Source organism: Taudactylus pleione, unplaced genomic scaffold, assembly GCF_031769625.1.
Source record: "Taudactylus pleione unplaced genomic scaffold, aTauple2 ptg000349l, whole genome shotgun sequence".
Lineage (NCBI taxonomy): Eukaryota > Metazoa > Chordata > Amphibia > Anura > Myobatrachidae > Taudactylus > Taudactylus pleione.
Genome location: NW_028284750.1, coordinates 741997 through 769481, shown reverse-complemented (window position 1 = coordinate 769481; position 27485 = coordinate 741997). Strand labels below are relative to the sequence as shown.

Genomic DNA, 27485 nt, shown 5'->3' with positions numbered 1-27485 from the left:
GGGCTGGGGAGCAGTTTCGGGTCCACACTTGTTCCAGGGCAGGTGGACACCGACAGAAGCGGAGCTTCCAATAAATATCTTGGAACTCCGTGCGGTCTTCAATGCTCTCCTGCAGGCACAGCGGTTTCTCCAGGGTCACCCGGTGCAGGTCCAGTCGGACAATGCTACCACCGTGGCCTACATAAACAGGCAAGGAGGAACTCGCAGTCGGGCGGCTCTCGTAGAGGTCTCTCGGATCCTGGTTTGGGCGGAGCGCAATCTTCCGGCCATATCAGCGGTCTTCATCCCGGGAGTGCTAAATTGGGAGGCGGACTTTCTAAGTCGCCAGGACGTTCATCCAGGGGAATGGTCCCTGCACCCGGACGTTTTTCAACTACTGGTGGACAGGTGGGGTCTTCCAGAAATCGACCTCATGGCGTCCCGGCACAACAACAAGTTGCCGGTGTACGGGTCTCGCACAAGAGACGAAGGGGCGTCTCTGGTGGATGCTCTGTCCGTCCGGTGGACGTTCAGGTTCGCATACCTGTTCCCTCCGGTCTCCCTTCTTCCACGGGTAATCCGGAAATTCAAACAGGAAGGAGGGACGCTCCTGTTGATAGCTCCCGCGTGGCCCAGACGGCACTGGTTCTCAGACCTTCAGGGTCTGTCCGTGGACAGTCCTCTGCGGTTGCCGCTACGACCGGACCTTCTGTCTCAGGGTCCTTGTCTTCACCCGGACCTGACTCGGCTGTCTTTGGCGGCGTGGCTGTTGAGACGGCCATGCTGAGGTCCTGGGGGTTTGCCAGCTCTGTGGTGCGTACCATGTTACGAGCTCGGAAACCGTCTTCTGCGAGGATATACCATCGCGTGTGGCATACGTTCTTCCAGTGGTGTCGACCGAGAGGTTATGCACCGCGGGAGTTTCGTCTGTCTCGGATTCTCGCCTTCCTGCAAGCAGGACTAGATCATGGGCTTCGCCTTGCTTCTTTGAAGGTACAGGTTTCGGCCCTATCTGTCTGGTTTCACCGTAGGATTGCTACAATCCCGGATGTGCGCACCTTTATGCAAGGTGTTCTCCGTATTCAGCCGCCCTTTGTTCCACCTGTGGCGCCTTGGGATTTGGCTGTGGTCCTGAGGGCTCTCCAAGGACCGCCGTTTGAACCACTGGGCTCAGTGGATATTAAATGGCTAACAGCTAAGACTGTTTTCCTTCTGGCCGTTGCTTCAGCCAGACGTGTTTCTGAGTTAGGGGCTCTTTCTTGTAGACCCCCTTTCTTGGTTTTTCATGGGAACAGGGCAGTGCTCCGCACTCGGCCCGAGTTTCTTCCCAAAGTTGTTTCCCAGTTTCATGTTAACGAGGAAATAGTTGTTCCGGCCTTTAACTCACCGGGTCTTTCCGTGGGTGAGGCCTCTTTGGATGTTGTGCGGGCCTTAAGGACTTATGTTGACCGCACTTCTTTGTTTAGGAAGTCGGACGCTTTGTTGTCCTCTATGGCTTCTGTAAAAAGGGTTGGCCTGCTTCAAAGCAAACTTTGGCAGCCTGGATCCGTATGGCTATTTCTGAAGCTTATCTTCATGAAGGCCTACCGGTCCCTCCTTCTCTGAAGGCTCATTCCACTAGGTCTGTGGGTCCTTCGTGGGCAGCTCGACGTGGTGCCTCGGCAGTTCAGATCTGCAAGGCTGCTACGTGGTCTTCTGTCCATACCTTCGTGAGGTATTACAGGTTTGACACCTTCGCCTCTCAGGATGCTTCCTTCGGGCGGCGGATTCTCCTTTCTGCACAGGAGCGTCCCCACCCTTAAAGGATACTGCTTTGGGACATCCCCAAGGTATCCTGTGGATACCCTATGGACCCTGAAGTAGAAAATATGAGATATGGTAAGAACTTACCCTTGTTATCTCTATTTCTACGAAGTCCATAGGGTTCCACAGGACTCCCGCCCTGTCGCACCTGTGCTGCAGATGGGCTTTGCTCTGGTCACCGGTTTTCCGTCTCCCTCTGGTGAGAATGTGATTCTTGTATGTGTCCAGATCTTTGTTCTCTCTCTTCCTTCTCCTCCTCCGGCCTATGGCTTGGTAACTAACTGAGGTGCCTTGGCCCGGGGGCGGGGTATAGGAGGGGGACCTAGTGCATCCTGGGAGGCTGAAAGCTTAACTCTTTGGTGCCCTGCGACTGACGTCACACCTATACCCCAAGGTATCCTGTGGAACCCTATGGACTTCGTAGAAATAGAGATAACAAGGGTAAGTTCTTACCATATCTCATATTTTTTCACATAATCACGAGTGCGCTCTCCTTTCAACTTGCTTACCTCTAATAAATATATATATATATATATAAATTATATCTAGATAAGGTACTAATAATGGCGCCACACCCCCATGTTGATTTCAGTCATCCGGATTTTATGTATAAAACGTTCTTTTTACAATACACCTCCCGTAGTAGCGGTGGCAGCCTCCAACTCTCCAATAGACCGTTGTTCAAAAAGTCGTAGATAATTATGAAAGACAAAAAGGTGAGAGAACAAGCGCCTTATGGTGTAGTAATTTATGGAACTTATCAAATAGAAAAAATAATCCAATATGCGTACCCAAAATTGGTGTATAAACAGTAACGTAGGTATCTTTGTATGTATTTCCTTAGGTCACCATTCAATAGTCTTTTAGGATATGGATCTCAACACTGTGATTGGAGAGGAATATCAACTGTACATGTTGGGGCAGCACAAAACTCCGTCTGAATCATCAACGTTTCAGGATTTTAATACATGTCCTTTCAGAACAGCTTCTGTCAGGATTTCGTTTCCACTGCTTCTTAACCTGCTTTTTCGCTGCTGTAGAATTTAAACTAGCAGAAGTAGCAGTCCGGGGGTTTAGTGCCAGAATATTCCTCCAACATGACCCGTTCCAATGGAAAACGAAGTCGGGCCCTCATACCACCCTCATGGAATCTGTTTTTGACTGTTTGAGCAGACACATGCACATTTGTGGCCTGCTGGAGGTCATTTTGCAGGGCTCTGGCAGTGCTCCTCCTGTTCCTCCTTGCACAAAGGCGGAGGTAGCGGTCCTGCTGCTGGGTTGTTGCCCTCCTACAGCCTCCTCCACATCTCCTGATGTACTGGCCTGTCTCTTGGTAGCGCCTCCATGCTCTGGACACTACGCTGACAGACACAGCAAATCTTCTTGCCACAGCTCCCATTGATGTGCCATCCTGGATGAGTTGCACTACCTGAGCCACTTGTGTGGGTTGTAGACTCCATCTCATGCTACCACTAGAGTGAAAGCACCGCCAGCATTCAAAAGTGACCAAAACATCAGCCAAAAAGCATAGGAACTGAGAAGTGGTCTGTGGTCACCACCTGCAGAACCACTACTTTATTGGGTGTGTCTTGCTAATTGCCTATAATTTCCACCTGTTGTCTATTCCATTTGCACAACAGCATGTGAAATTGATTGTCAATCAATGTTGCTTCCTAAGTGGACAGTTTGATTTCACAGAAGTGTGAATGACTTGGAGTTACATTGTGTTGTTTAAGTGTTCCCTGTATTTTAAATGTAGACACATACCTATATATAAGCCCAGGAGTGCAGCTGATTCTTCTTGCAAACACTATAAATAAATATATATATGTAATGATAACTGTTTGTGTGTGCATGTGTGTGTATGTATGTATATATATATATATATATATATATATATATGTATATACTGTGTGTGTGCGTGTATATATATATATATATAATACACACGCATTTGGCGGCTGAGACCAATTCGTTAAATGAAGGTTTTTTTGCCGCCCACTGGCCAATAATGAATAATAGTCATGAGGTAAGCAATGACCAAGCGAGTTAAAAATTTACAATACGTTTAACAAAATTCTACGCGGGTATGGAAGTTGTTCATATAAAACAATGAAATTTTGATATTGCAATTAGAGATGAGCGGTTCGAATTATGTGGAATCCGAACCGTTCTGAACATAGGGGATCCGAGTCCACCCGAACCCTGTTCGGATGTTCCCTGCCTGACTCGGATCCCCGTTCGGGGCCGAACAGCGGCCGCCTGATTGCTAGAGAATCCGACACCAGGGCTCCTCGAGTGTAGGGCAGACCGCTGTGATAGCGGTCTCCCCTACACAGACACAAGCACACAGCCGCCAGCGGCAGCTGTGTATTTGTTACACCAGCCAATGAGAGTCACATCGACTCTCATTGGCTGCTGCATGGAGGGAGCCGGCTGGAGCTCACTCATGAGCTCCATCTGGCTCCCTCCTTGTCGTGTGGCAGCAGAGCGGACCGCGGCTGGAGCGGGGATACAGGTAAGTTTTTTTTTTTTTTTTTTATGTGTGTATGGGGGCCTACTACTGGGGGGGCCTGCATATGGGGGGCATACTACTGTGGGCCTGCTTATGGGGGCATACTACTGGGGGCCAGCTAATGGGGGGCATACTACTGGGGGCCAGCTAATGGGGGGCATACTACTACTGGGGGCACTGCATAGGGGGCCCTACTACTAAGGCGACTGCATAGGGGGCACCACTACTGGGGGCATTGTGTAAGGGACACCACTGCTGGGGGCATTGTGTATAAGGGGCACTACTGTGGGCATTGTGTAAAAGGGGCAGTACTGTGTGTCGTAACATAAATAAGAGACACTACTTTATGGTGTAATGTGAATCAGGGGTGTAATGTGAATAAGATTGTGCACTGTGACTCCTTGGGCCGTAGCCCACTTTGTAAACAAGTACTGTGATTCTGCTGGCCGTACCCCACTGGGTGGGTGCACTACTTTTCATTTCTGCCACTGCTGTGTGGCAATGTGTCATAGATGTGCTTTATACTGTGGTGTCTGTGTCGTTGTGGCGCTGCTCTGTCGCCTAGTAACCAGTCAGCTCACTGCAACCTTTGGCCAATAATGTTGAAAACAATATTATAAGCTGTGAGGTGGTCTAAATTGACTGGAAATTCATGTTATTGAGGTTAATAATACTCTAGGAAGAAAAAAAAGATCAATTTATGTGATTTTAGCTTTTTTTTGTAAATTTTTGTAAAAAAATCCAAATCCAAAGCCAGTCACTGCAGTTTGGCAAATCCAAATCCAAAGCCGGACGACGAATTAGAACCAAATCCAAATCCGGCAAAAATGTTCCGGTGCACATCCCTAATTGCAATTATAACAATAATAAAAGAACCAAAAATAATCTTTAGAAGCCAGGCCATAAATCTGTCCCATGCAGTTAAAAATCTGATTTTTTTTCCTCCTCTTGGCTGGATATATGTTCTCAGCAGACTCATAAGACAATATTAAAATATAATTTTAAATTATGTTTTGTATTATGCAAAGTGAAATTCCTTTTTTTTATATTACTATTATTTATTTTATTTATTAACAGTTTCTTATATAATGCAGCAAATTTCGCTGCGCTCTGAAACATCTATTATGAAACACTGAAGTCTGAGATGCTGTTTTCCTATGTAAGTGATTCTGTACTCCTTGAGGTACAATAGAAATTATGAGATGTATGTTATTTTTCTTATCACTATTATGGCTGACAGGCATATAATCTTCATCTGTGTTTCTGCTGAGAGTAACATAAAATGAGTTGTCAATGGCTGCCTCCCTTTATTGTATACCTTCTTGCATGTCCTTTCCAGAAACCTTCTCATTTATATGCCAAGCACAGAGGGTCTCCCAGCCTTGATCACTATTTATATTTTACCCACATACAGCCTCCCTTAGTTACCGGTGTCTCAGATTGGCAGTTTAGTACAGCTGGAACCCATCCAATGTCATTAAGTTATTGAAGGTTGTAGTTCTATTGTCTAGTAATATTCTGAGACTCCCCCTACCCTATGCCATTGGAATGGATTCATAAATGTTTGGCTGATTTTTGTTCTCTTATATCATTAACATGATGCACAATACAATTTTTAGTTTGCAACTTTTATCTAACTGGGAATTTCCTAATTTTGGATCTAGTTTTCAGCAGATTGCTTCTACAGATAATCGGGTACGTTTTTCCTTCAAAGCACTGTAACCTAAAATGTTCCTTTACCTAATGAAATAAATTATATTCCTAAATACAATTTTATTTTATCTCTGTATTTAGACTACAATTAACTGCTACAACTCTGCTGTGCTTCAGTGACTGCATACTTGACCTACATTATGGTATAGACATCCCTTGCCACTACACTATGCCTTAAACTATTGTGCTGTGAATATAAATGACAAGCGGTCTATGGGGATAAATAGGGGGACTTGTAGAACAGAGACCAAAACAGTGGCTCTCTACTAAGGTACTAATGGGTGAGTTTAGGAGTTTTGCAACAACCTAACTCCTTTCTAGCAACGTCAACAGGCCACCAGTTGAGATTTTTATATACAGTGTGTGTGTGTGTATATATATATATATATATATATATAAAGGGGGCGCTTCATAGTGCAACCACGTTTTTGATTAATAAAATGGTTACATATAAAACACTGTATTGTTACAGTGCCGCTTGTACCTTATATAAAACGGTGTGTGCTGGTTACCACATGGTGTTTTTAAAATACTCCCACCGGCAATCGCCACCACGTTGTCCCTGGAAGCTTTCGGGTTCACACACCCCGCTGCTCACCGCTTCTCGAGAGGTTGCCGCAGGTCAGGCCACGTCGCTGCTAACCATGGAGTTGGTTGGAGCCGATGGAGTCTGTGTCATATCACAAGGCCACATCCTAATGCATTTAGTCAGAGACTTCGTCAGAGGGCTGTCCTCCGTGACGTGACTTGTTCCTTTTAGACGTGCTAATTCAGCTACTTGCTGTCAATCAGTACAATTAATTCCTATGACTCGCAGGTCTCCACTGATGCAAATCTAAATGAGATCCTTAATTGATGAATTTAACATAGGAACAGCGGTCTTATACACAAGCTGCATGCGTCCAACAATATACATTTTGGTGAATGAACAATCAAGATTGCCGATTTCTATATAAAGAAAGGGGCATCTAAGGATAAATCATCCCCTTTTTTGCCGGTTTATTATAATCCAAACAACCAGGCATATTATGAAGAAAAGTGGCACTAGAATTTAACCCATTAACAGCTGTATAGTACATATTGCTGCATAGTGGAGATGTCAGTAGTGGAGACCTTCTAGTCTTACACATTAAATACCATGTATCACAAATATAACAATTATAACAAACTTTCCTCTTAGTTCAAAACCACAGGACTTTTCAGCATATTTTAGCTAAAAGTTTGTATGCAGACTTCATAACTAATTATTGCATGGTTTATATTTTTTACTCCAAGATTACAAACAATTGGATCAACCAGGAAAAAATACATAATGGGATCACTTATAGCAGGGGTCAGGGAACTTTTTTACCTTTTACCCCAAATATATTTAGATACGCCGACGTTACCCCTTGATTTGAATGGAAGGAAATCATATAGTAGTGCCCCCATAGTTATGCCCCTGTAGTAGAGCCCCCATATAATGCCCCTGTAGTACTGCCCCCATAGTAGAGCCCCCATATAATGCCCCTGTAGTAGTGCCCCCATATAATGCCCCTGTAGTGCCACTTATACAAAAACAAAAAACACTTACCTTAATCCCCGCTCCTCTATCCGCCGCCGTCCTGTCCGCCCAGCTGCTCCTCGGAACTATGGGAGAAATGTCATGACGTCTCTCCCATAGTGCGCATGGAGAGAGGCGAAAGCTGGAGTTCAGAAGAGAACTCCAGCCTCCGGCTAACGCGGCTGCAGGGAAGGAGCCGGGCGCCTGCTGGTAATAACATCTCAGCGGGGTCCAGCTTAGAGCCTCCCTGGGGCACAGCCGGGCATGCATATGAATCATTCTGTATTATAGAATGATTCATATGCATGCCCGGCTGTCCATCCATTGCCCCCAGGAATTTAATCTTTACCCCACGTGGGGTAATTTACCCCTGTTCCCTGACCACTGACTTATAGCATTTGTTCAGCCATCTCATGATCCATAAACATGATATAATGCATATCTCTTATTTTCAGTATTTTCAACAAAGCAACCAGCATGGCAACTCCCAATTTCATACTTGAAAGTATTGGGAGCACGCCATACAAACTTGCAAAGCAAATTATTCAACTCAATTCATAATTACGCGGCAATGATCTTTACAGTTGATATTTTCCTATTCTTCTAAGGAGAGGAGAGCTTTACCCCCCATAAAAGTTTTTACTTTTAGATATTTGAAAGAGGGTTATTTACTCCAAGATTCCAACCACGTGAATCAACCAGGTAGGGGGACATCGTAAGATCACTTATAGCTTTTGTTCAGCCATTTCATGATCCATACACACAGTGCGATACACATCTCATTTTTTCAATGTTTACAACGAAGCAAACAGCATGGCAGCTGGTGGGAGTATTTTAAGAACAACATGTGGTAACCAGCCCACACAGTTTTATATAAGGTACAAGCAGCACTGAAAAAATGCAGTGTTTTATATGTAACCTTTTTATTAATTAAAAGTGCCATTGCACTATGAAGTGCACCCTTTCCATTTATATTTAACAGAATTACGGATCTGGGCTTGATCTTTTCACAAGGGGAGCTGCGGACCAATTTATGAAGGAAAAAGTACCTGGTGTCTATAAAGAATCTGATGAACTGACCAGTACACACCTGGTCTTGTTGCTGGACTCATCTGGGATATTTATTAACATTTGCAGATCAGTTGGTTGTGAGCGCATGTTCTGGATATTTTGTTTATTTTGTTATATATATAAAATAATGTTTGTCATCCCATCTGTTTAATTCGGGACAAATCTGAAATACACAGATTCTGTATCTAACATGGGGATATGGCAAGCATATATATACATATATATAGTCATGGGATAGCCGTACTGTGACATTTTGGAGATGTCCAGACCTGCATCAATAGTAATCTGACATCTTGTGAGTCAGTTTGAACACCGACTAAGCTTCTCATGGCAAGGCGATGTTAATTATCAGAGTTTGATAGTGGGTGCCCGACAAATGGGACATTCCATTTTCAAAGATGTGAGGTCACGTGTACAGCATATACCTCATGCAAGGCATTACCACCCACTGTGGATAGCGCAGTGACCAACCATGGCTGCCGAATGACAATGACCAACGGCGTCTGGCCAGAATTGTTTGTGGTAAGACAATTTACACTGGCTGAAATCACATCCACATACAATGCAGAAGGTAACAGATGTCTATCCAGCAGGTCAGTGCAGTGTTCTTTTGCTTCCATGGGATATGGGAGCAATGAGACCCACCAGAGTGCCCCTATTAACACTACGACACTGGACACAGCTCCCTACCTGGGCTTGTGACATAGATAATTGGACCCTTGAGGACAGGCAACATGTGGCGTGGTCCGATGAGTCATGGTTCCAGTTCAGTCTGATGGTAGGGTTCAGGTGTGGCGCAGACCCCATGAGGCCATGGATCCCAGTTGTCAAGAAGGCACCGTGCAGGATGTTGGTGACTCCATAGTGGTGTGGGGTGTGTTCATGTGGCATGGGCTGGGTCCACTGGCCTGCCTGAACATGTCATTGACCGGGAACAACTACGTTGCATTGCTTGATTGCAGCCCTTCAAGGACTTCATGTACCCCCACAATGACTGAATATTCCAGAAGTATAATGCACCATGTTATCGGTCCCAAGTTGTCCAGAATTGGTTCGAGAAGATTTCCGATGAATGGCGTGGTGAGGTCCAAGATCTAGCACCTACAAATATCAGGGAGTTGTAGGAAGCTCTCCAGACGGCATCAGTCAGCATCTCTCTAGGGGTCTTCCTTCCACTTTTGGAATCGATGCCACGTCCAATTGCTGCACTTGGCCGGGTTAGAGGGAGTCCTGCACTATACTAGGCATCTATCCCATGACTTTTGGCACAGTGTATATAAGCTCTCTCAGAATAGGTATAAAAGCTGTCTCAGAATGTAGAGTACAATACAGTAATAATATAACGCTGCATTGAAAATATTAAGTATAATTGAGCAGAACTGTCCTGTTTACAGTAGAATAAATGTTCTAATCTTCCCCTGAGCTCTGATAATATATGCTGCTGACCTTTGCACCATTCAGTCTAGTGTCTGCTAAACGGTAATCCCTCTGATGACAAGTCTGTCCATGGTGCTGACTATGTCGCTACAACAGATTGCCTCTGAAAGTCAAACATCTTGTCACTGTTTGCTCATGTCTCCATTTTCCTCCTGCTCAGGATAAAACCCCTTCTAGCACTTTTTTTTTTTTTTTTGTTGTTGATAGTTTGGCTCCAGAAAGTTTCAAGAATGCACTTAAGCATATTCCATTTTTATATTCAAGAAGTAAAATGTCACAGTTATAATATCTCGGTCATATGTTCTCTCCCAAAGGCAAGTTTAAGCTAGTTCCTCTGTAGACAGACTGCAATAAAATGACATTTTACTTACTGCTGGGATCTAGTATTTCTTTATTATCTGACACTTTTTTATTATCTTCCATTTCTTTATTATTTGATATTTATATTATTATTTTTTTTTTTTAAATGTGTTACTTGAGCCTAAAATGTCATTTGCTACAATATTACAGTGCTTAGATATGAGACATATTGATGGGTTACGGTAGAAGAGATCATACTGTATATCTGAAATCCACTGAATGGAGGACATTTATGAAGGAAACCATACTATGGCTGGCAGTGTACCAGCATTCACCAGCTGCCAAGAGCCAGGGATAAATGCTGGACTTGTGATTATCAGCTGCATGGTACTATCTCGGTGCCCTATCCATGGCCATGTATTCCCATCAACACCTGCTATTCCTATTCTGCTGCCTTTATGGTGGTGAATTAGATGATATGAAATATGTCGCTGGAATTACCTTCTCTCCAACCGTTCCACGGGAATGTCACCACCATTGCGTTGCATCAGAACATAAGCTTGTTTGGTTAGGGCCATGTCATTTGTATGCATCATAGACGGCACTGTCTACTATGTTGATGCGTTATATAGAAGATAATAAAAAGTGATGTCCATATTAAAAGCCATTTTTGAATTATGGTTAAGAACATTAAAACAAACATCCATTTGGTTGCTATGGGCCGGCATATCATACCGATTGCAGTGTACATTATAGTACTTATTACCATCAATACATAGTAAATTCCGTGCTGGCTAGGATACTATTAGAGCCTATTTCGTGTTGCTGCAGATTCTCTCCTCCCACCTACACTCCAACTCATTTGTCAAGTTGCTTCCAACCTTTGCCATTGCCTCCCTGCAGTTTATTTGCTCTCCTCTACTTAACTTCAGCATCCAATGAAATGCCACTGTCCCTGCCCAGCCGCACGGATATTAACTGTTCAGGTTCTGTATCACACAAGCAGAGCATCTCCCCTATATGACGCTGTTGAAACTATTATGACTCAATGAATAAAATAACATCCTTAAATAACTATAAATAAACTATGCTAGCCATTGGCATATCTGCGTATTGTTGGCAGGCTGAAATATATAATTATGTACATAATTACTTGGGTGTATGTGGCTGAGTCATGCGTGACTACAGATTTGTGTAAAGTCCCTTAGTATGACCATTACCAGGTAAATTGTTAACTGTAAATAGTGATGAGTTATCAAGTGCCAACATTTTACATAATAACTCAACATGCAAATACTAATCCAAACCTAAGGCTTTCTGCCAGGCCTCACAATCTCACGTGTGTAACCACACCCAGCTTTCCGTAATCCGTACCCATTTCATCTTCATTCTACTTTACAGGCTATAAATCTCGTGCCAGCCTCTAGAATTAATATCTTGTGTCTGCACATTTGTGAGTTTAATATTACATTTTGTGGCTAAGAGTCGGCGTGGTCTGTCACACGTCAGTTACTGTAGATTTATACGTGGCCATGTATAATGTTTGCTAGCAGATTGGAAATGTATTTCTTAGGCAAGAACTGATGGCAGCATTTGTCATTCCGGGTGTGTAGGAAATGGATTGATTTCATTTTAATTTGAGCCGTTTTCACTGACTGAAGGTTTCTGCCTACTCAGAAGAATCTTACGGGAAATATTTTTGTGGCAGTTTCTCATGAGCAATCTTTTCCCTCTTAAATAAGGAAAGTAATATAAAATGGTAAGTAAACACTATTAAATCAAATATGGCTAAATAAGTAAGCTTATTGCCTGGGGTGTAAGTAGGACTTTATTGGTCCCGTAATAAAATTTTAAAAGCCATGGCCCATTTCCTCTCTCCGCAGCATTTGTTTGTTTCATGCCTCATTGTAGTCCTCCCATATAACAGTTGTAATTACCATTATCTACTGTACTGTAACATTACAATTACATGAAGGACAGTAACTATATCTGCCACATGTTTCTATCAGATACCCACATGCTATTATTAATCACTGGTATGCCCCCAGCGTGTGCCACAAACAGGGTAATGTTGATACACAGAGAAGCGAGCATACTGCGAGCCTGCATTACCAGCATGTAAGAGACTCATCTGATGCACTACAGTCCAGCTAAGCCACCCACAGCAGGGATCTGGCAATCACATCCCATACAGATCATATAACATACCTGAACAGCATCAAGAGTCAATTGTTAAATTGTGCGCTCATTGGTATGTTGTCCTTTATAAGCTAAAAATTATTTCTCTCCAGTTATTACAAGGTTAGAATGCTATTTGTCCAATTTTTATATAATTTGGTACCTTAACTATATTACAGTCCATATGTATTATCAAAAATACTGTGGTAGGTGATTTACATTTTTTACTCACAGTTTATTTTCTCTTTCATCCACTAGTGGACACTGGAGGTTGCTTACACCGGGGTATAGAGGTGTGGATAACTGGAGCTGGCACTTTAAATAATTTAGAAATGTGAAGCTCCTCCCCTTCTATGCCCCACCAGCCCTCAGTTTAGAAAATGTGCCTACTAGGAGCTGGTCATAATCTGCTGTGCTCCAGCATTGCATTGATTTTTATTTAAATTTAGGTCTTATTTTTTTTTATGCATCTTTTACACTATATTAGGTACCCTTCGCCACCTCTCTAAAGGTGGGGTCTGGGTACCTGGCGCCCTGTTCTAAGTAGAACAGGAAGGAGTTCACAGGGCTTCTAACAAAAGTACTGATAGCTCCTTATCGCCACAGCACAACTCTAACAAGAAGAAAAGTGTGCTGCAGCTGTGAGAGGCTGGCTTAACCAAGTCTCTAGACACCCTGGTACAGGTTATTGGTACAGCAGTGTCTGCAACCTCCACTTCACACCATTTACAGGATGTTACTCCTCAAGAGTTAGAGTCCGCCTCTCCCGGGGTGGAATCTCTAATTTTGGCAGTCAGAAATATCCTCAATTTACCTGAGGATATTATTCCTGCATCCCAAGAGTGTGAATTATTTCATGAACAACCAAGAGCTCGGCTGTTTTCCGTTTTCACAACACCTTCAACATCAGCTTTCAGTGACCTGGAAACAGCCGGATAGGCGGTTCCAAATTCCACATCTGTTTCCGTCTAGCTATCCTTTTCCATCATCCATGTTGGAAAAGTGGGAAACGCCTCCTCCTGTAGATGCGGCTATCTCCAGTCTCTAAGAAAACAGCACTTCCTGTACCGGGAGCTACTGTACTAAAAGACCCTTTGGATCGTAAGTTGGAGACAACACTAAAATCTATCTATACTGCAGTGGGAGCTCAACTTAGCCCTACCATTTGTTACCGCCTGGGTTGACAAGGCTGTGGTTTGCTGGGCTGACCAGTTGATGACATTGGACTCGGGTAATTCCCAGAGCAGAATTACGTCTACTAGCAGAACACATCCATGAGCCTGCAGTTTACCTTCCAAGTATATCTGCGTCAGCTATTTCGGGCTGCAGAGCCCTCTGGTTGCGCGCTTGGCAAGCGGACGCAGAATCCAAGCGTGCGGTGGAGGGTTCACCATTCACTGGTGACATGCTTTTTGGCCCGGAATTGGACAAATGGATATCCCAGGCCACGGGGGGGGGGGGGTAAAGTCTTCTTTCCTCCCGTCTACTGCTCCGGCTCCCAGAAGATCTATCACTGGACCTTCATTTCATTCCTTTCGTGCGCCACATCACTTTTGTGGTAGAGCCAGAGGTGCTCCCATGCAAGCAAGAGGCGGCAGAGTTAGAGGTCGACCACACACTGTTGCACGTCAACAGGAGCCTAAACCAGCTGCAGAACAGGTGGCATTACGGTCTTCCGTCCCACCTGGGGTCCCCTGCGGTGAGAGCCCGCTTGCAGAATTTTTAACAAGTTTGGAACCAAACCTCTTCAGCCCCATGGACTCGCAGACTAATTTCCCTGGGGTACCGAATAGACTTCGAAGTCCCTTCTCCACCTCGATTCTTCACTAAGAGTCTGCCAATACCTGCAGACAAGGCCAGGGTTCTACAGGAGGCTATCCAGTCTTTAATAGTATCATCTGTGCTAGTTCCGGTTCCGGAGCATCAACGAGGTATGGGGGTATACTCAAACCTGTTTGTAGGACCCAAACCAGAGGGTTTGGTCAGGCCCATCTTTCCATCTTTAGCCTCAAGTCTTTAAACCTATATCTGAAGATGTATCGTTTGAAAATGGAATCTCTGCAGTCTGTCATTGCGAGCTTGGAACCAGGGGAATTCCTTTTATGCCTGGATATCAAGGATGCCTATCTCCATGTTCCCATTTGGGAACTGCATCAAGCCTTCCTGCGGTTTGCTATAATGCAGGATCTCTACCAGTTTCGAGCATTGCCGTTCGGGTTATCCTCGGCTCCCTGCATTTTCACCAAACTCATGTCAGTCATGATTGCTCTCCTTCGGTTACATAACATAGGGCCTGATTCAGAGCCGGACGCAATTAGCGCTCGCTCGTCCAGAAAATAGGGGTGGCTATTCAAATGAACTGTTCGCTCTTTGCGGTCTGTTCACGCCTCTAGGTCTGAACGAGCGAACAAAACTTGCGGTCGTTTTTTGAAAAAATACGCCCCCTGGCCGCTCGCATCCTACGTCATATCCGCTATTTATTAGATTAATCGAGTACATCGACCAGGGTATGAACTGCTCGCTGTTCTTGTGGTTGGTTTTTGCTACCACAATTTTGCGAGCAGTTCTGGCTATAAAATAACCCAGTGACGTGGTCAATGACGCTGCTGTTTTAATTATGCACACCCATAAAACGCCCGTTTTGACCTTTAAGCACGCCTACGTTCAGATCTCCACTCCCCGTTTTCAAGCACCTTCCCCTGTTACCACCCACATACGCCTCTTTCTGTCACTCAAAATATCAGGCATTCGCTATTTTGCGAGCACATGAATTTCGACCGCACTGACTGGTTCGCACATGCGTATAACGATCCGTACGCATGCGCAGTTGGACAAACATCGCTCGGAGCGAACGAGCGGCCGCTTACGAGCGGCTCTGAATCAGCTCATAATCCCTTATTTGGATGACCTATTACTCAAGACTACATTGGTAACCCTTCTCTCAGACCATGCCTTACTGACATATCACACTTTAATCCAACACGGTTGGATAATCAATTTCAAGAAATCACATCTCAATCCGTCCCAGAAACTCCTGTTTCTGGGCATGATCTTGGATACGGGATCACAGGGGGTTTTTCTTCCGATAGACAAAGCCTGGGATATCCGGTTGTTAGTTCAGTTGGTTCTCAGACCAAAGAAGGTATCCCTACTTTGTGTCTCTTGGAAAAAATGGTAGCTGCTTTCAAGGTACTACAGTTTGGATGGTTCCACTCCTGAGTGTTTCAACTGGACCTCCTGTCACAAGGCTCAGGATCTCATCTGCTTCTACATCGACAGATCCGTCTGAACCTGGTTACCAGAGTGACTCTCCTCTGGTGGACACAATCCATCAATCTTTTAGCGGGCCGAAGATTTGGAGTGTGGGACTGGATCATCGTAACAATGGATGCCAGCCTTCGAGGATGGGGAGCATTAGTCCTCAATTATCACTTTTAGGGTCAGTGGTCCCCATAAATGTGTTGGAACTCAGAGCAATTTACAATGCTCTGATAGAAGCAACAGTTTTTCTAAAGTCTCGTCCGGTAAGAGTTCAGTCCGACGATGGGACAGCCGTCGCTTACATCAATCGACAGGGAGGGACTCAAGTCGCATGACCATGCGAAAAGTAAACCAGATTCTCCAGTGGGCCAAAAATCAGCCAGTAATCCTGTAATTGGTATTCATCCCGGGTGTGGACAACTGAGAAGCAGATTACCTAAATCGCCAGGACATCCATCCCGGGGAATGGAAACTTCATCCAGACGTGTTCAACAAGCAGATTCGTCGATGGGGGTGTCCTCTGGTGGACCTCATGGCATCACGATTGAATCATCTGCTCCCAGTATACGTGTCAAGAACTCGGGATCCGCAGGCACAGGCAGTTGAAGCTCTGACAGCTCCTTGGATCTACGACTTTGTTTCCCCTTTTTTTTCCCTACGATTCCTCTTCTTCCTAGTCTTCTCAATAGAATAAGACATGAGTCGGCCTCTGTCATTCTCGTAGCTCCAGACTGGCATCGGAGAAGTTGGTTGTGTCCTACGGTTCCTATTGGTAGACAATCCGTGGCCCTTTCCTCTGCGGCCGGATCTTCTACAGCAGTGTCCTTTCAACCACCCCAACTTAGCAGAGCTGCGTTTAATGGGGTGGCTCTTGAAACCGATATCTTAAGACGTAGAGGTATCCCAGACTCTGTTATTCCTGCGTGCCAGGAAGCCAGTATCGGCTGCGCATTCTCGTACCTGGCGTTCTTCTATCTCGTGGTGTTCTAGTCGGGGTCTTCCATCTAGGACCTTTCGTTTTCCCAGTTTCTGTTTTTTTCTCCAGACAGGATTGGATTCTGGCCGTCGCCTTGGAACTTTAAAAGTTCAGGTCTCTGCCCTTTCCATTTTCTTTCAATGCAAATTGGCCCTCATTCCTGAGGTGCAGACGTTTCTTCAGGTGGTCTTGCATGTGCAGCCTCCTTTTCTACCTCCGGTAGCTCCTTGGGACTTGAACTTAGTGCTTCTGTTCCTTCAGTCGCCCATGTTCGAACCTTTGGAAGGGGTTGATCTTAAGTACTTGTCTTGGAAGACGGTCATCCTTCTGGCTCTAGCTTTGGCTCGTAGAGTTTCGGAATTGGGTGCTCTGTCCTATAAGCCACCTTACCTTGTGTTTCATGCTGATAGGGTGGAACTCCAGATGGTAGCCGCCTTCATTTCTAAGGTTGTGTCGGCTTTCCATATCAACCAGTCTATTGTGGTTCCGTCATTGGTGGAGGACTCGGGTGAGTCTTCTCCCGTGGATGTGGTTAGAGCTCTCCGCATCTATGTTGCCAGGACATAGTCTCTCCGTAAGTCAGAGTCACTTTTTATCCTCTATGATGCTGTTCGGAGAGGTTGGCCAGCGTCTAAGCAGACGTTGGCACGTTGGATTAAGCTGACTATTCATCGGGCTTATGTTAGTGCTGACCATCGACCTCCTTTGTCCATTTTGGCTCATTCCACATGTTCTGTGGGTGCGTCATGGGCGGCTGGTAGGGGTGCCTCCACGTCACAATTGTGCCGGGCGGCCAGTTGGTCTTCTGTTCACACATTTGTAAAATTTTACAGATTTGACACGTTTGCTGCTTCGGCATTATGTTTTGGCCGTCTTGTTCTACAGGTTCCGCCGAGCGCTCTCGCCCATGGGGAAATCATTGGGACGTCCCCAGCGTAAGCAACCCCCAGTGTCCCCTAGTGGATGAAAGAGAAAATGGGATTTTGGTACCTACCGGTAAATCCTTTTCTCTGATTCCACAGGAGACACTGGACACCCACCTCAGCGCTTTCTGCCTGCCTGTTCAGTTTGTTCCGTATGTTGTATGTTTTGATTATTGTGTGGTGTTCTCTCCGTTTTTACTCCGCTTGTTCTCCATTTCATCTCGGCCTTAATTTTTCAAGCCAAACATTCATCAGGAGCTCTGCTATATTCCTAATTTAAACATCTTGATGGAAGATTGGAGCTTTTGAGAAAGTATTGATAAATACTTCTAGCACTTTGCTACATTGTACTGTGACTCTACACATATTGCTTCTGAGAAGAGAGATAAATGGCAACATATAAATAAATGATGGAAGAAAAATAATGTCATTTTATTAAGCCTCCCTAACTTGCCACCAAATATGCCTCATGAATACCAGGCCACTCCTGGAGATTTGGGTGAATACTGGTAATGTTATGGTTGGAAGTATAAAAATATTTTAGCATTGTGGAGTGCAATGAAATGAGCAGACATTATTTTATTACTTTAATTAGAGATGAGTGGTTCGGTCGGTTTTTACTTGGTTATTTTTGTCAAATAATGCCAAACCATGTTCGAATTGGTTCGGAATTATCTCATTGGCTATCCAAAACACATGAGACCCGGATAGCCAATATGATGTCGTTTTTAAGATCCGAACTTAACCGGGCAAAACCAAACTGCTCATCTCTACTTTCAGTGGTTTTACTGAATCGATCTGTTAGTGAAGGTAGAGATTACCTTTGATGTTGCCCTGTTTGACAGGAAGTTTAATGGTTGTTTTTGGATACCCCCTGCTGCAAATCTGGACCTTATTTGCCAGATTTTTACTGAGCCTTCTAGTTATGTACATGCATTTCCACCACTTAGTAGAGACTCATGTGATTCATTGCAGTCCAGCCAGAGCAGCAAACTGGCAATCCCATCACATACAGAGAGCACACAACCTGATTCCTCCCAGGGATTCGGGTGCCTACTCACTAATCTTTTCCTAATCACTGTCTCAGTCCCTGCATCAGGGGGCAGGGACTCTGTGCAGCTCATCTTTCACTCACTTGTACTGCGTCCCTACAGACGTGTAGGGTTGAGAGGCTGTGCATCTAGGTGTCCTCTGACTTGTGTGATGGCCATCGGAGTGCCCATCATTGATGGTGGCACACACTCTTGATGGCAACAAACCATGTGGTTCTGTACCATTGATGGTTCACGCATGTACAAAGCAGATGGCTGGGCAGTTTCCTTTTCAGATTAGTTGAACAACTTCTAACTTAGTAATGGAGCCTGGGGGAGGAGTCTCAGTTGGCATTCAGGCACACTGTGTAAGTGCAGGGGGGTTGTGCAGGGCTGCTAACTGACAGATGAGCCTGTCATGCCAAGTCAAGTATAGAGCGAAGTGGCCACCTGCATCCTGGCACACTGTATGTGTATCTGACACATACAGTGTGCCGGGGTGCCGATGGTCCATCTCGCTCTATTGCTGACTTGATAGGCTCAGAGGTCAATCAGCGGCCCAGCACTGCCTTATGTTCCTATCAGCACTGTAAGGGAAAAAAAAAACATTGGGCCCATGGCCACCATAGATGGAGATAAACCATCTGATTCTCCACCATAGATGGTAAAACAAACTTCCATTGGCGCATGACCATCAATGGTTTGTAACTATCAATTGTCGATGGCCACCCTTACTCCCAGCAGTGTTTGACAGCTTGACTTGGGTGCAGGAGAGATGAGGCCCAGAGACAGATCCGTCCCTCATAGCAACTGCACCCACTGTAGTTATACCCTGCTTATATCATGTGACAAAGGTGAGCAGTGAGTTTTCTCTTTTTGTTTAACAAAAAACACAAGCATTAGGTTACTCCAAGTAATGTATAAGACAAGTGGCTTTTCCATTCAGAGAGCTGATTCAAGTCTTGATCTCCCTTAGAGCATTTATTGTGGTGCACACATCCTAGGGATTGAAGGGCCTACAGGGTGCAGTGTTAGGGATTCACGAAGAAGTGATTCTGCAACTGCTTCATCTTGCATGGTCATCTCCCTGAGGGGGTGTGTCCAGCCACCAGTGAGGGTGCATGGTCAACTCATGGAGGACATGGCTAACACAATCACTTAGTATATAAATAAAATATACCATCCTTCGTTGTTCATCAGTAACAATAGGGCTTTTTGTTTGCTCCAGCTGGCATCTCTATTCGTCTACTTTGTCGTTTTTTGAAGAAATCTTCAGTAACAGTGCCCCAAGTAGCAGTAACCCTTATGCAATGTCCCCAGTAGTAGTGCCCCTTATGCAGCACCCCCAGTAGCAGTGCCCCTTATGCAATGCCCCCTGTAGTAGTGGCCCCAGTAGTAGTGCCTCTTATGCAGTGCCCCCAGTAGTAGTGACCTTTATGCAGTGCCCCAGTAGTTGTGTCCTTTATGCAGTGCCCCAGTAGTTGTGCCCTTTATGCAGTGCCCCTTTAGTGCTCCTTATGCAGTGCCCCCAGTAGTAGTGCCTCTTATGCAGTGCCCCTTACACATAAAACACACGGACACACAATACTATACTTACCCGCATCCCTGCTCCTGTGCCCGCTGCCGTCCGCCGTCCACTCCCGCTTGGCACTATGGGAGAGACGTTGCTGGTGTGTTTGATTTACTATGTAGTGCTGCGGACGTCCCTGAGGTAGGTCAAAAGGCTGCAGCGCAATGGGCAATATTCAAGCCATCTTTAGAACACACGCTGGCATAGAAATGCTTATCGGAGTAAGCCCTAACAAGAATAGCTGTTCCCCGAGATCCAGCGAGAATTCACTCAGTTCAGGAAGCAAAAGGCAAACCAGAGTATCCAGGAAGTGTGCACACGTCACACACCCGAACTGCCTCCGTACGGACCTAGTCTCCCCACCTTCTGGTGGGTAGAGCGTCCGGCTGCTGCGACCGATAGCCGGCGACCACGTGATCAACTGTGATCGTGGTTCCGGTGGTCTCTCCACGTCTGGTGAATCAACGGGACCTATAGAGAGTGTGTAACTTGGCACACTCCAATGGAGAGACTGTGTACCTGAAAGAACCTTTCACACAAGGACTAACATCGACCACAAGAAGTTGTTGGACCGGAGGGCACGGGACTCCGCCCCTCCAGAGCGCAGCCCCCCAGGACATTAATACCGTCTGCACTATATATTATTAAATTTTTTTCCTATATTTAAAGGACATTGTTCACTTTTTTATCCCCACCATTTTTTCTACGTTCATTTGACTATATACTCCTATACACTTCCCTGTACCATATCCTGCGTACATTACTCCTCAAATTAGAGAGCACTGTGATTTCCCAATTGATTTATTTGTAGTAGTTACCGGATCCATTAAAACCACCTATTATCCCTGTGTGCTTAGAATTATTAGATATACATATTGTCACATTAGGCACCTATAGAATTATGCAAACTAGCGCAGGCACTATAACTGTATATATTATAATTGTCTGTAGGCGACCATAGTGCCAGCAGCTACCATTATCCTATACCAACCAACAAGCGCAGGTTTCGCGTCAACGTCATACATAGTTTCCACAGAGCTGTGGGCCAGCCCATACTTCTCAAATGCCGTTCCAGTGACACCCGCCTTTGCTCACCAGGAGGTGTGTGTATGTATGAGGTCAAATGTTACAATATTGTATCAAAAATGTCATATTTAGTTAATAAGTACGTTTATTAAACATTAAGTTTATAAAATAATTAGAAAGATTTTTATACTATTGAATCATATGTGAACTTTTTATACATGGATCTCAAATTGAATGTAGAATTACACTAGTCATGGGATTCAAATGATAAGACATCAATGCTTTGGTACCGATGTTTAATGGTTTTACAATCGATGGGGGAGGTTCCAATGGCATGCATTTCGATTACCTGCGGCCGAGATCCCGTCAAGTGAAGCCCGACACGGGACTAAAGATAGGCTTTCGGAATCCTGAAGCCTATCAAAATCCCAACAGCCACCATCCCGACAGCCAGCATCCCGAACGAAAGTAAGTGCGAAAGGTTAGCATATGCAGGGGGGCGCGGGGGGGGGGGGTCGTTTAGGGTTAGGCACCACCCGGGAGTTTTAGGGTTAGGCAACACCAAGGGAGGTTTAGTGGGGGCAGGGGAGGGGTAAGTTACTTATCAGCCCCAGTCGGGATTGTAGCTGATCGGGCTTTCTGCGTCAGTATGAGAACCGCTGGCTGTTCAGCCATCGGTATTTCATTCTGATTCTTCCAATGACCTCTCCATGTCTTCTGATTGGTTCTGGCAGCTGTCCAAAACCCACATACTGACTCAGGACTATAACACTAAGCAGCAGAGGAGTAATGTACAGCATAAGATAAGGAAAACCCATCCTAGACTGGCCTCAGGGTAAGCTGGGCTTGGTTGAATTACATTAAAGGGACATCACTTGTGATGTCAGTGGGGCCGGCCCCAGACGGTAGGTGTTCCCATGGGAACGCCTCTGTCTGGGCAGCCACGCCCCTGGCCCGCCCACCAAAGGGGGCATGCTGTCACTCAACATCGATGGTTTCTATTAATGGTTGAACCCATCGGCTATCGAAGGTACAGTCATCAATGACCTTCACCACAGTATACCATAAAAATTGCTATTTTTATGGTATACGGTGTTTCAACATTTTTTTTTTTTATTATTTTTTTTTTATAACAGTGTTGGAAATGTTTTAAAAGATGTTCTTGACCTAATTCAATCATAAAAAAAAAAACCCGACCATTTTGGAGCGGCATTTTGAAGAAAAAAATTGTCAGTTAAGTGGTTAATATGGATGTTAGTTTTGTGGAATACACAAATTGCTGTTAGTTTCAGTGATGCAATCTCTGTGATCTGTGGACATACACAATGTTGGCAATTAATGCATACTGTTTTAATAAGTTGTCCATTCTTGCACCTGCAGAAATGTTGTGGACTTAGTGACGTACACTTGCCGAGGTGACGTGTACTCGCTCATTGGCAGTTTTCACCTCAACAGTCATTTAGTTTGTATTTTTTACCTTGTGTACAATTTGTTAGTACAAAACTTGAGTTTTAACATAGAGATGGCATCAGTATATATACAAGTACTTGCTCTCCCTATTGGAATACATCCTATCCATATACTTAGGACCATCATAGGAAATACAAATTCTCTACATTTACTTATAGACATTGATGATACCTGAAAATCTATAATAGAGTAAATCTGTTCATTAAGCATAACTGAATAAATGACTCTAATGGTTCTGTAAATGATCCATAGAACCCACTACTGACATTAGATGTTCTTGTCTGGACAGTCTGGAAATATTATGCTGCCCAATTAACTGGAAAAGCTCTATTTTCACAGCTGCACGCAAGATGTTAATGGAGCACAGAAATTTAACAGCATGCTGCCACTCTGCCCTGGTATGTCATGCATTCCCATGGAAAACATTAACGTAGGATAAACAGTCAGCAGCTGTCATAGTCTGGGAAGAATCCATCAATAGTGGTAAAGATTATATGGCCATTCAAGTGTAAGGTTACCCAAGGCTACATTTCTTCATAGCTGTGTTTTCACTATTGCTTCTATAAGAGGAGAGAATACAGTCTCCCACTGTATATAATTAGCTAAGCCATTGTATAGTGCTTTCTAATAGGTTTAATACAAATGTAAGACTTTCTGTATTGTATACTTAGCAATATTTGAGCCTTGATAAATTAATTAGTGTGTTAGTATTAGAGATGTTAGGGACCCACCTGTATAAGGTTCACCGTGACGTGGTAGGTGGGCAAACATCTTTGGCCAAACATGTACTAAGAAACCTTACATTTAAAACCATGTTAATTATTAGTCTATTATAGATATTTTGATCATTTGTTTTCTTAGTGCTTATAGTGTGCACCTGCTCCTCCCCCCCCCCTCTCCTTTTTGCTGTAGAACTACTGGTCTCAGCATGGTAGCACCTATCATCATGTTTAATATTAGGATGTGCAGCCCAGCCCCTCCCGTTTCCTGTGTGTGTATTTAAGGTACATTCTGAAGGTGAGACCCCTTCTTTGGGCTAGCACTCTTCCTGCCTGCCCCAGGTGATTGTAACTGGTATGGGTCCTTGCATTGCAGTACACACATCTAATGGGCTCTATGATAGGTAAGTCCTTGATAAATTAATTAGTGTGTTAGTATTAGAGATGTTAGGGACCCACCTGTATAAGGTTCACCGTGACGTGGTAGGTGGGCAAACATCTTTGGCCAAACATGTACTAAGAAACCTTACATTTAAAACCATGTTAATTATTAGTCTATTATAGATATTTTGATCATTTGTTTTCTTAGTGCTTATAGTGTGCACCTGCTCCTCCCCCCCCCCTCTCCTTTTTGCTGTAGAACTACTGGTCTCAGCATGGTAGCACCTATCATCATGTTTAATATTAGGATGTGCAGCCCAGCCCCTCCCGTTTCCTGTGTGTGTATTTAAGGTACATTCTGAAGGTGAGACCCCTTCTTTGGGCTAGCACTCTTCCTGCCTGCCCCAGGTGATTGTAACTGGTATGGGTCCTTGCATTGCAGTACACACATCTAATGGGCTCTATGATAGGTAAGTCCTTGATAAATTAATTAGTGTGTTAGTATTAGAGATGTTAGGGACCCACCTGTATAAGGTTCACCGTGACGTGGTAGGTGGGCAAACATCTTTGGCCAAACATGTACTAAGAAACCTTACATTTAAAACCATGTTAATTATTAGTCTATTATAGATATTTTGATCATTTGTTTTCTTAGTGCTTATAGTGTGCACCTGCTCCTCCCCCCCCCCTCTCTCCTTTTTGCTGTAGAAATATTTGAGCTTTGTAAGAAATTAAGGAATTGGTGGAGTGCCACTAAAAATAACACGTAATATAGTATGGGCGCAGTTATGATACTAATACAGTGTATGCCTTCTCAGCAGACGTTTATCTTCATAAACTGCCTGCAGGTTTATCCACATGCCATGTGCTGACACTTTCCCATAAATTTTGGCATACACATGCTGCTCCACAGCTAGGACAATGGTTCCCATGGCTTCATTCACTTCATCAGGATTTGGAATGTCCCCTGGATCATTGGTGATCTTCCACAACTTTTCCCACTTTAGTTGCATCACCATTGCAAACTTCCATGTGGCATAATTTTTTAAACCTCTCCGTTTTACAAAGCTCATGCTGGCCCCTGAACTGTACATTTTTTTTGCCTTGATCCAAATAATTTACTCTTATGTGTTCTTCACACACGTGGTGCTAGGCCCATAACCAGGCATAGATTCTAGGCATAGGTAAATGCCTAGGGCATTTGGAATGCCTAGGGGCATACATTCCAAACTTAGGGCCGACTCAGCTTGACAGTGGCAGGACCGGGACAGGCGGATAGCGCCGGCGGCTCTGCTCTGGCTGCCCTGTGAACCACGATCGGAGCTCTTAGTTTAGCTCAGATTGGGTGGCCATTTATACAGTAAGAAGCAGCGGTAGAGTGGAGTAGAGACAGTGTAGGCAGCGGGCAGTAACAAAAATGGCCAGTGGAGGAGGGCTGCTGTGCATGCCCAGCTGCAGCAGCTCCTCCTCCCATGGGCCATTGAATCCAGCAGGCGGAGCCTGTTTACAGGGTGACACACAGAGCTGTGCATAGAGTGAGGAGCGCAATGTCTGCAGAGTCCAGGCAGGCTAAGGTGGTCACAGTATTATTGGTCAGGTGAGTTCTGTACTGGGAGTGCGGGGATGTGAATAAGGGGTGCTGCTACTGTGTGGCATTATGTGTACAAGGTGCACTACTATGTGATTTAACATGTATAAAGGGCACTACTGTGTGGTGTCAGGCGAAAAAAGGACCAATACGGTGTGGTGTAATGTGAATAAGGAGCAATACGATGGGGTGTAATGTGAATAACGGACACTACTGTGTTACATAATATGACTAAGGGACACCACTGTGAGGCTTAACATGTAGAAGGTACAGGGGTACTACTGTGTGGTGTAATGTGAATAAGGTACACTCCTGTGTGATGTAACGTGAATAAGAGACACTATCCTGTGATGTAATGTGAATAAGGTTGCACTACTGTGTAACGTCGTTTGATTTGGGGGTACTATTTTACTATTCAAAATATGGGGGGTTGGGTGCCATTACTTTTGCTGGCTAATGGCACCAAAATGTATAGTTACAGCTCTGTAGATGAGGATTGTTATGTGTGTTGCTGGCTGCTGCTGTGATCTGTGTTGCTGAGAGAGGTGCTGTGCTGGGAGAGGGGTGCTGTGTCAGCGACGGTGCCAAAATCTTGCCCAGGCATCAGATTGGTTAAGGCCGGCTCTACCCATAACATATTGGTAGATTCTATATGTTTGCTGTAGGTGACAGCAGAATATAAAATGGATGGTAGTTTACACAGATGTCCTTAAACATTATGATGGTTTATCAGTAACAGCACTGAACACAGGTGATAGCAGTAGGCACATACTTGCCTACACTGCTGGGAGGCTCCAGAAAATCGTGTGGCACTCCCGGCCACCCGGAAAAGTAGGTAAGTCTCCCGCATCTCCTTCCAATTGCGTCTTCGTAACCCCATCCTCAATATACAATGCCTTTTTTTTTTCACCATATAGCGGGGGGTGGGGCCTTGATGACGCAATCATGCCACCACACCCCCTACACTGCCCACTTTTCCGGCCCCCACAACCCCCTCTCTGCCAGCAAAGTAGGTAAGTATGAGGAGGCAGTAATAACAAGCCTCTGTGACACTCTAACAAAAATGTCACAACTTGTTTAGTACAGTAAGGGGCTGGTTTATTAACCTCATTTCTGAGAACATGGGGAAGCGGCAATTTCCACATGATTTAGGAAACTAATCTGTATAACAAAGAATGAATGTTATATATCATCTTCTGTGGTCACACTAGCACCTTGCAAATTTGCACTCGTGTTTTCTTTTCCTTTTGGGAAACTGACCAGTTCTCTGCCAAGGCAATTTTATAACTCAGAGGTTCCCAAACTACGCCATTACAGTCAACATTTAAGGATATCCATGCTTGAGCACAGGTGACTTAATTAGTACCTCAGTTAATTTGATTTAACCATCTGGACTCAAGCAAGATTATCCTAAAAACCTGGACTGTAATGGTGGAGTTTTGGGAACTGCTGGTGTAGCTTGTAGTTACAGAGCACATGAGTGTCAGCACTGGACATTTGTATTGGTTTTCTCCATCTGAGAGATATCCTGTGTTAGGCAAAGTACCAGTGCAGTCCTCAGTCTCCATTTTTTTTTCAATAGGGACTGTGGTTTGAACCAATTTACCAAGCTCCAATAGCTTAGCTTTTAAGAGCTTGGTCCCGTCTTCAGAAGGTGTCAGCATTTGTAGCCTATGGTTTACTGTATCACTGAAGAGCGATCTTTTGCAGTTTCAAGTGTTTAGGAAATTAGGTCTTTCTTCTTCAGGGTCCACAGGGGATACAATGAGGTAATGTGGTTGGAGAGATCCAGGCACCAAACAGTTAAAGCTTTCAGCTCCCAGGATGCCTTGGGTCCTCCTCCATATATATATGCCCCAGCCACAGGCCTTCAGATGTTCGTGTGGTGCGGCAGGAATCAGACGCACCTTTGTAACAGGGGACTGCTCAGGCAGTTCTAAGCTTTTACTTTGTTTTAATTTATTTTCTATGTGTTTGGGTTGGCAGTACTGAGCGTCTGAA

General features: G+C 44.6%; 1 protein-coding gene across 2 annotated transcripts in view; it reads left to right on the top strand.

Annotated features, from left to right (window-relative positions):
- Window positions 1-27485, top strand: part of ARHGAP26 (Rho GTPase activating protein 26) — a 629130-nt gene that overhangs the window by 557846 nt on the left and 43799 nt on the right. Inside the window, exon 24 of one of the 2 annotated variants that reach the window (XM_088444115.1) lies at window positions 2627-2955. The exons of the other annotated variant lie outside the window; for it this stretch is intronic. Coding sequence (XP_088300241.1) covers window positions 2627-2649 — 23 coding nt within the window. The 3' untranslated portion in view covers window positions 2650-2955. Of the gene's footprint in view, window positions 1-2626; window positions 2956-27485 lie in introns of those variants that run through there. 2 annotated transcript variants of the gene reach the window in all.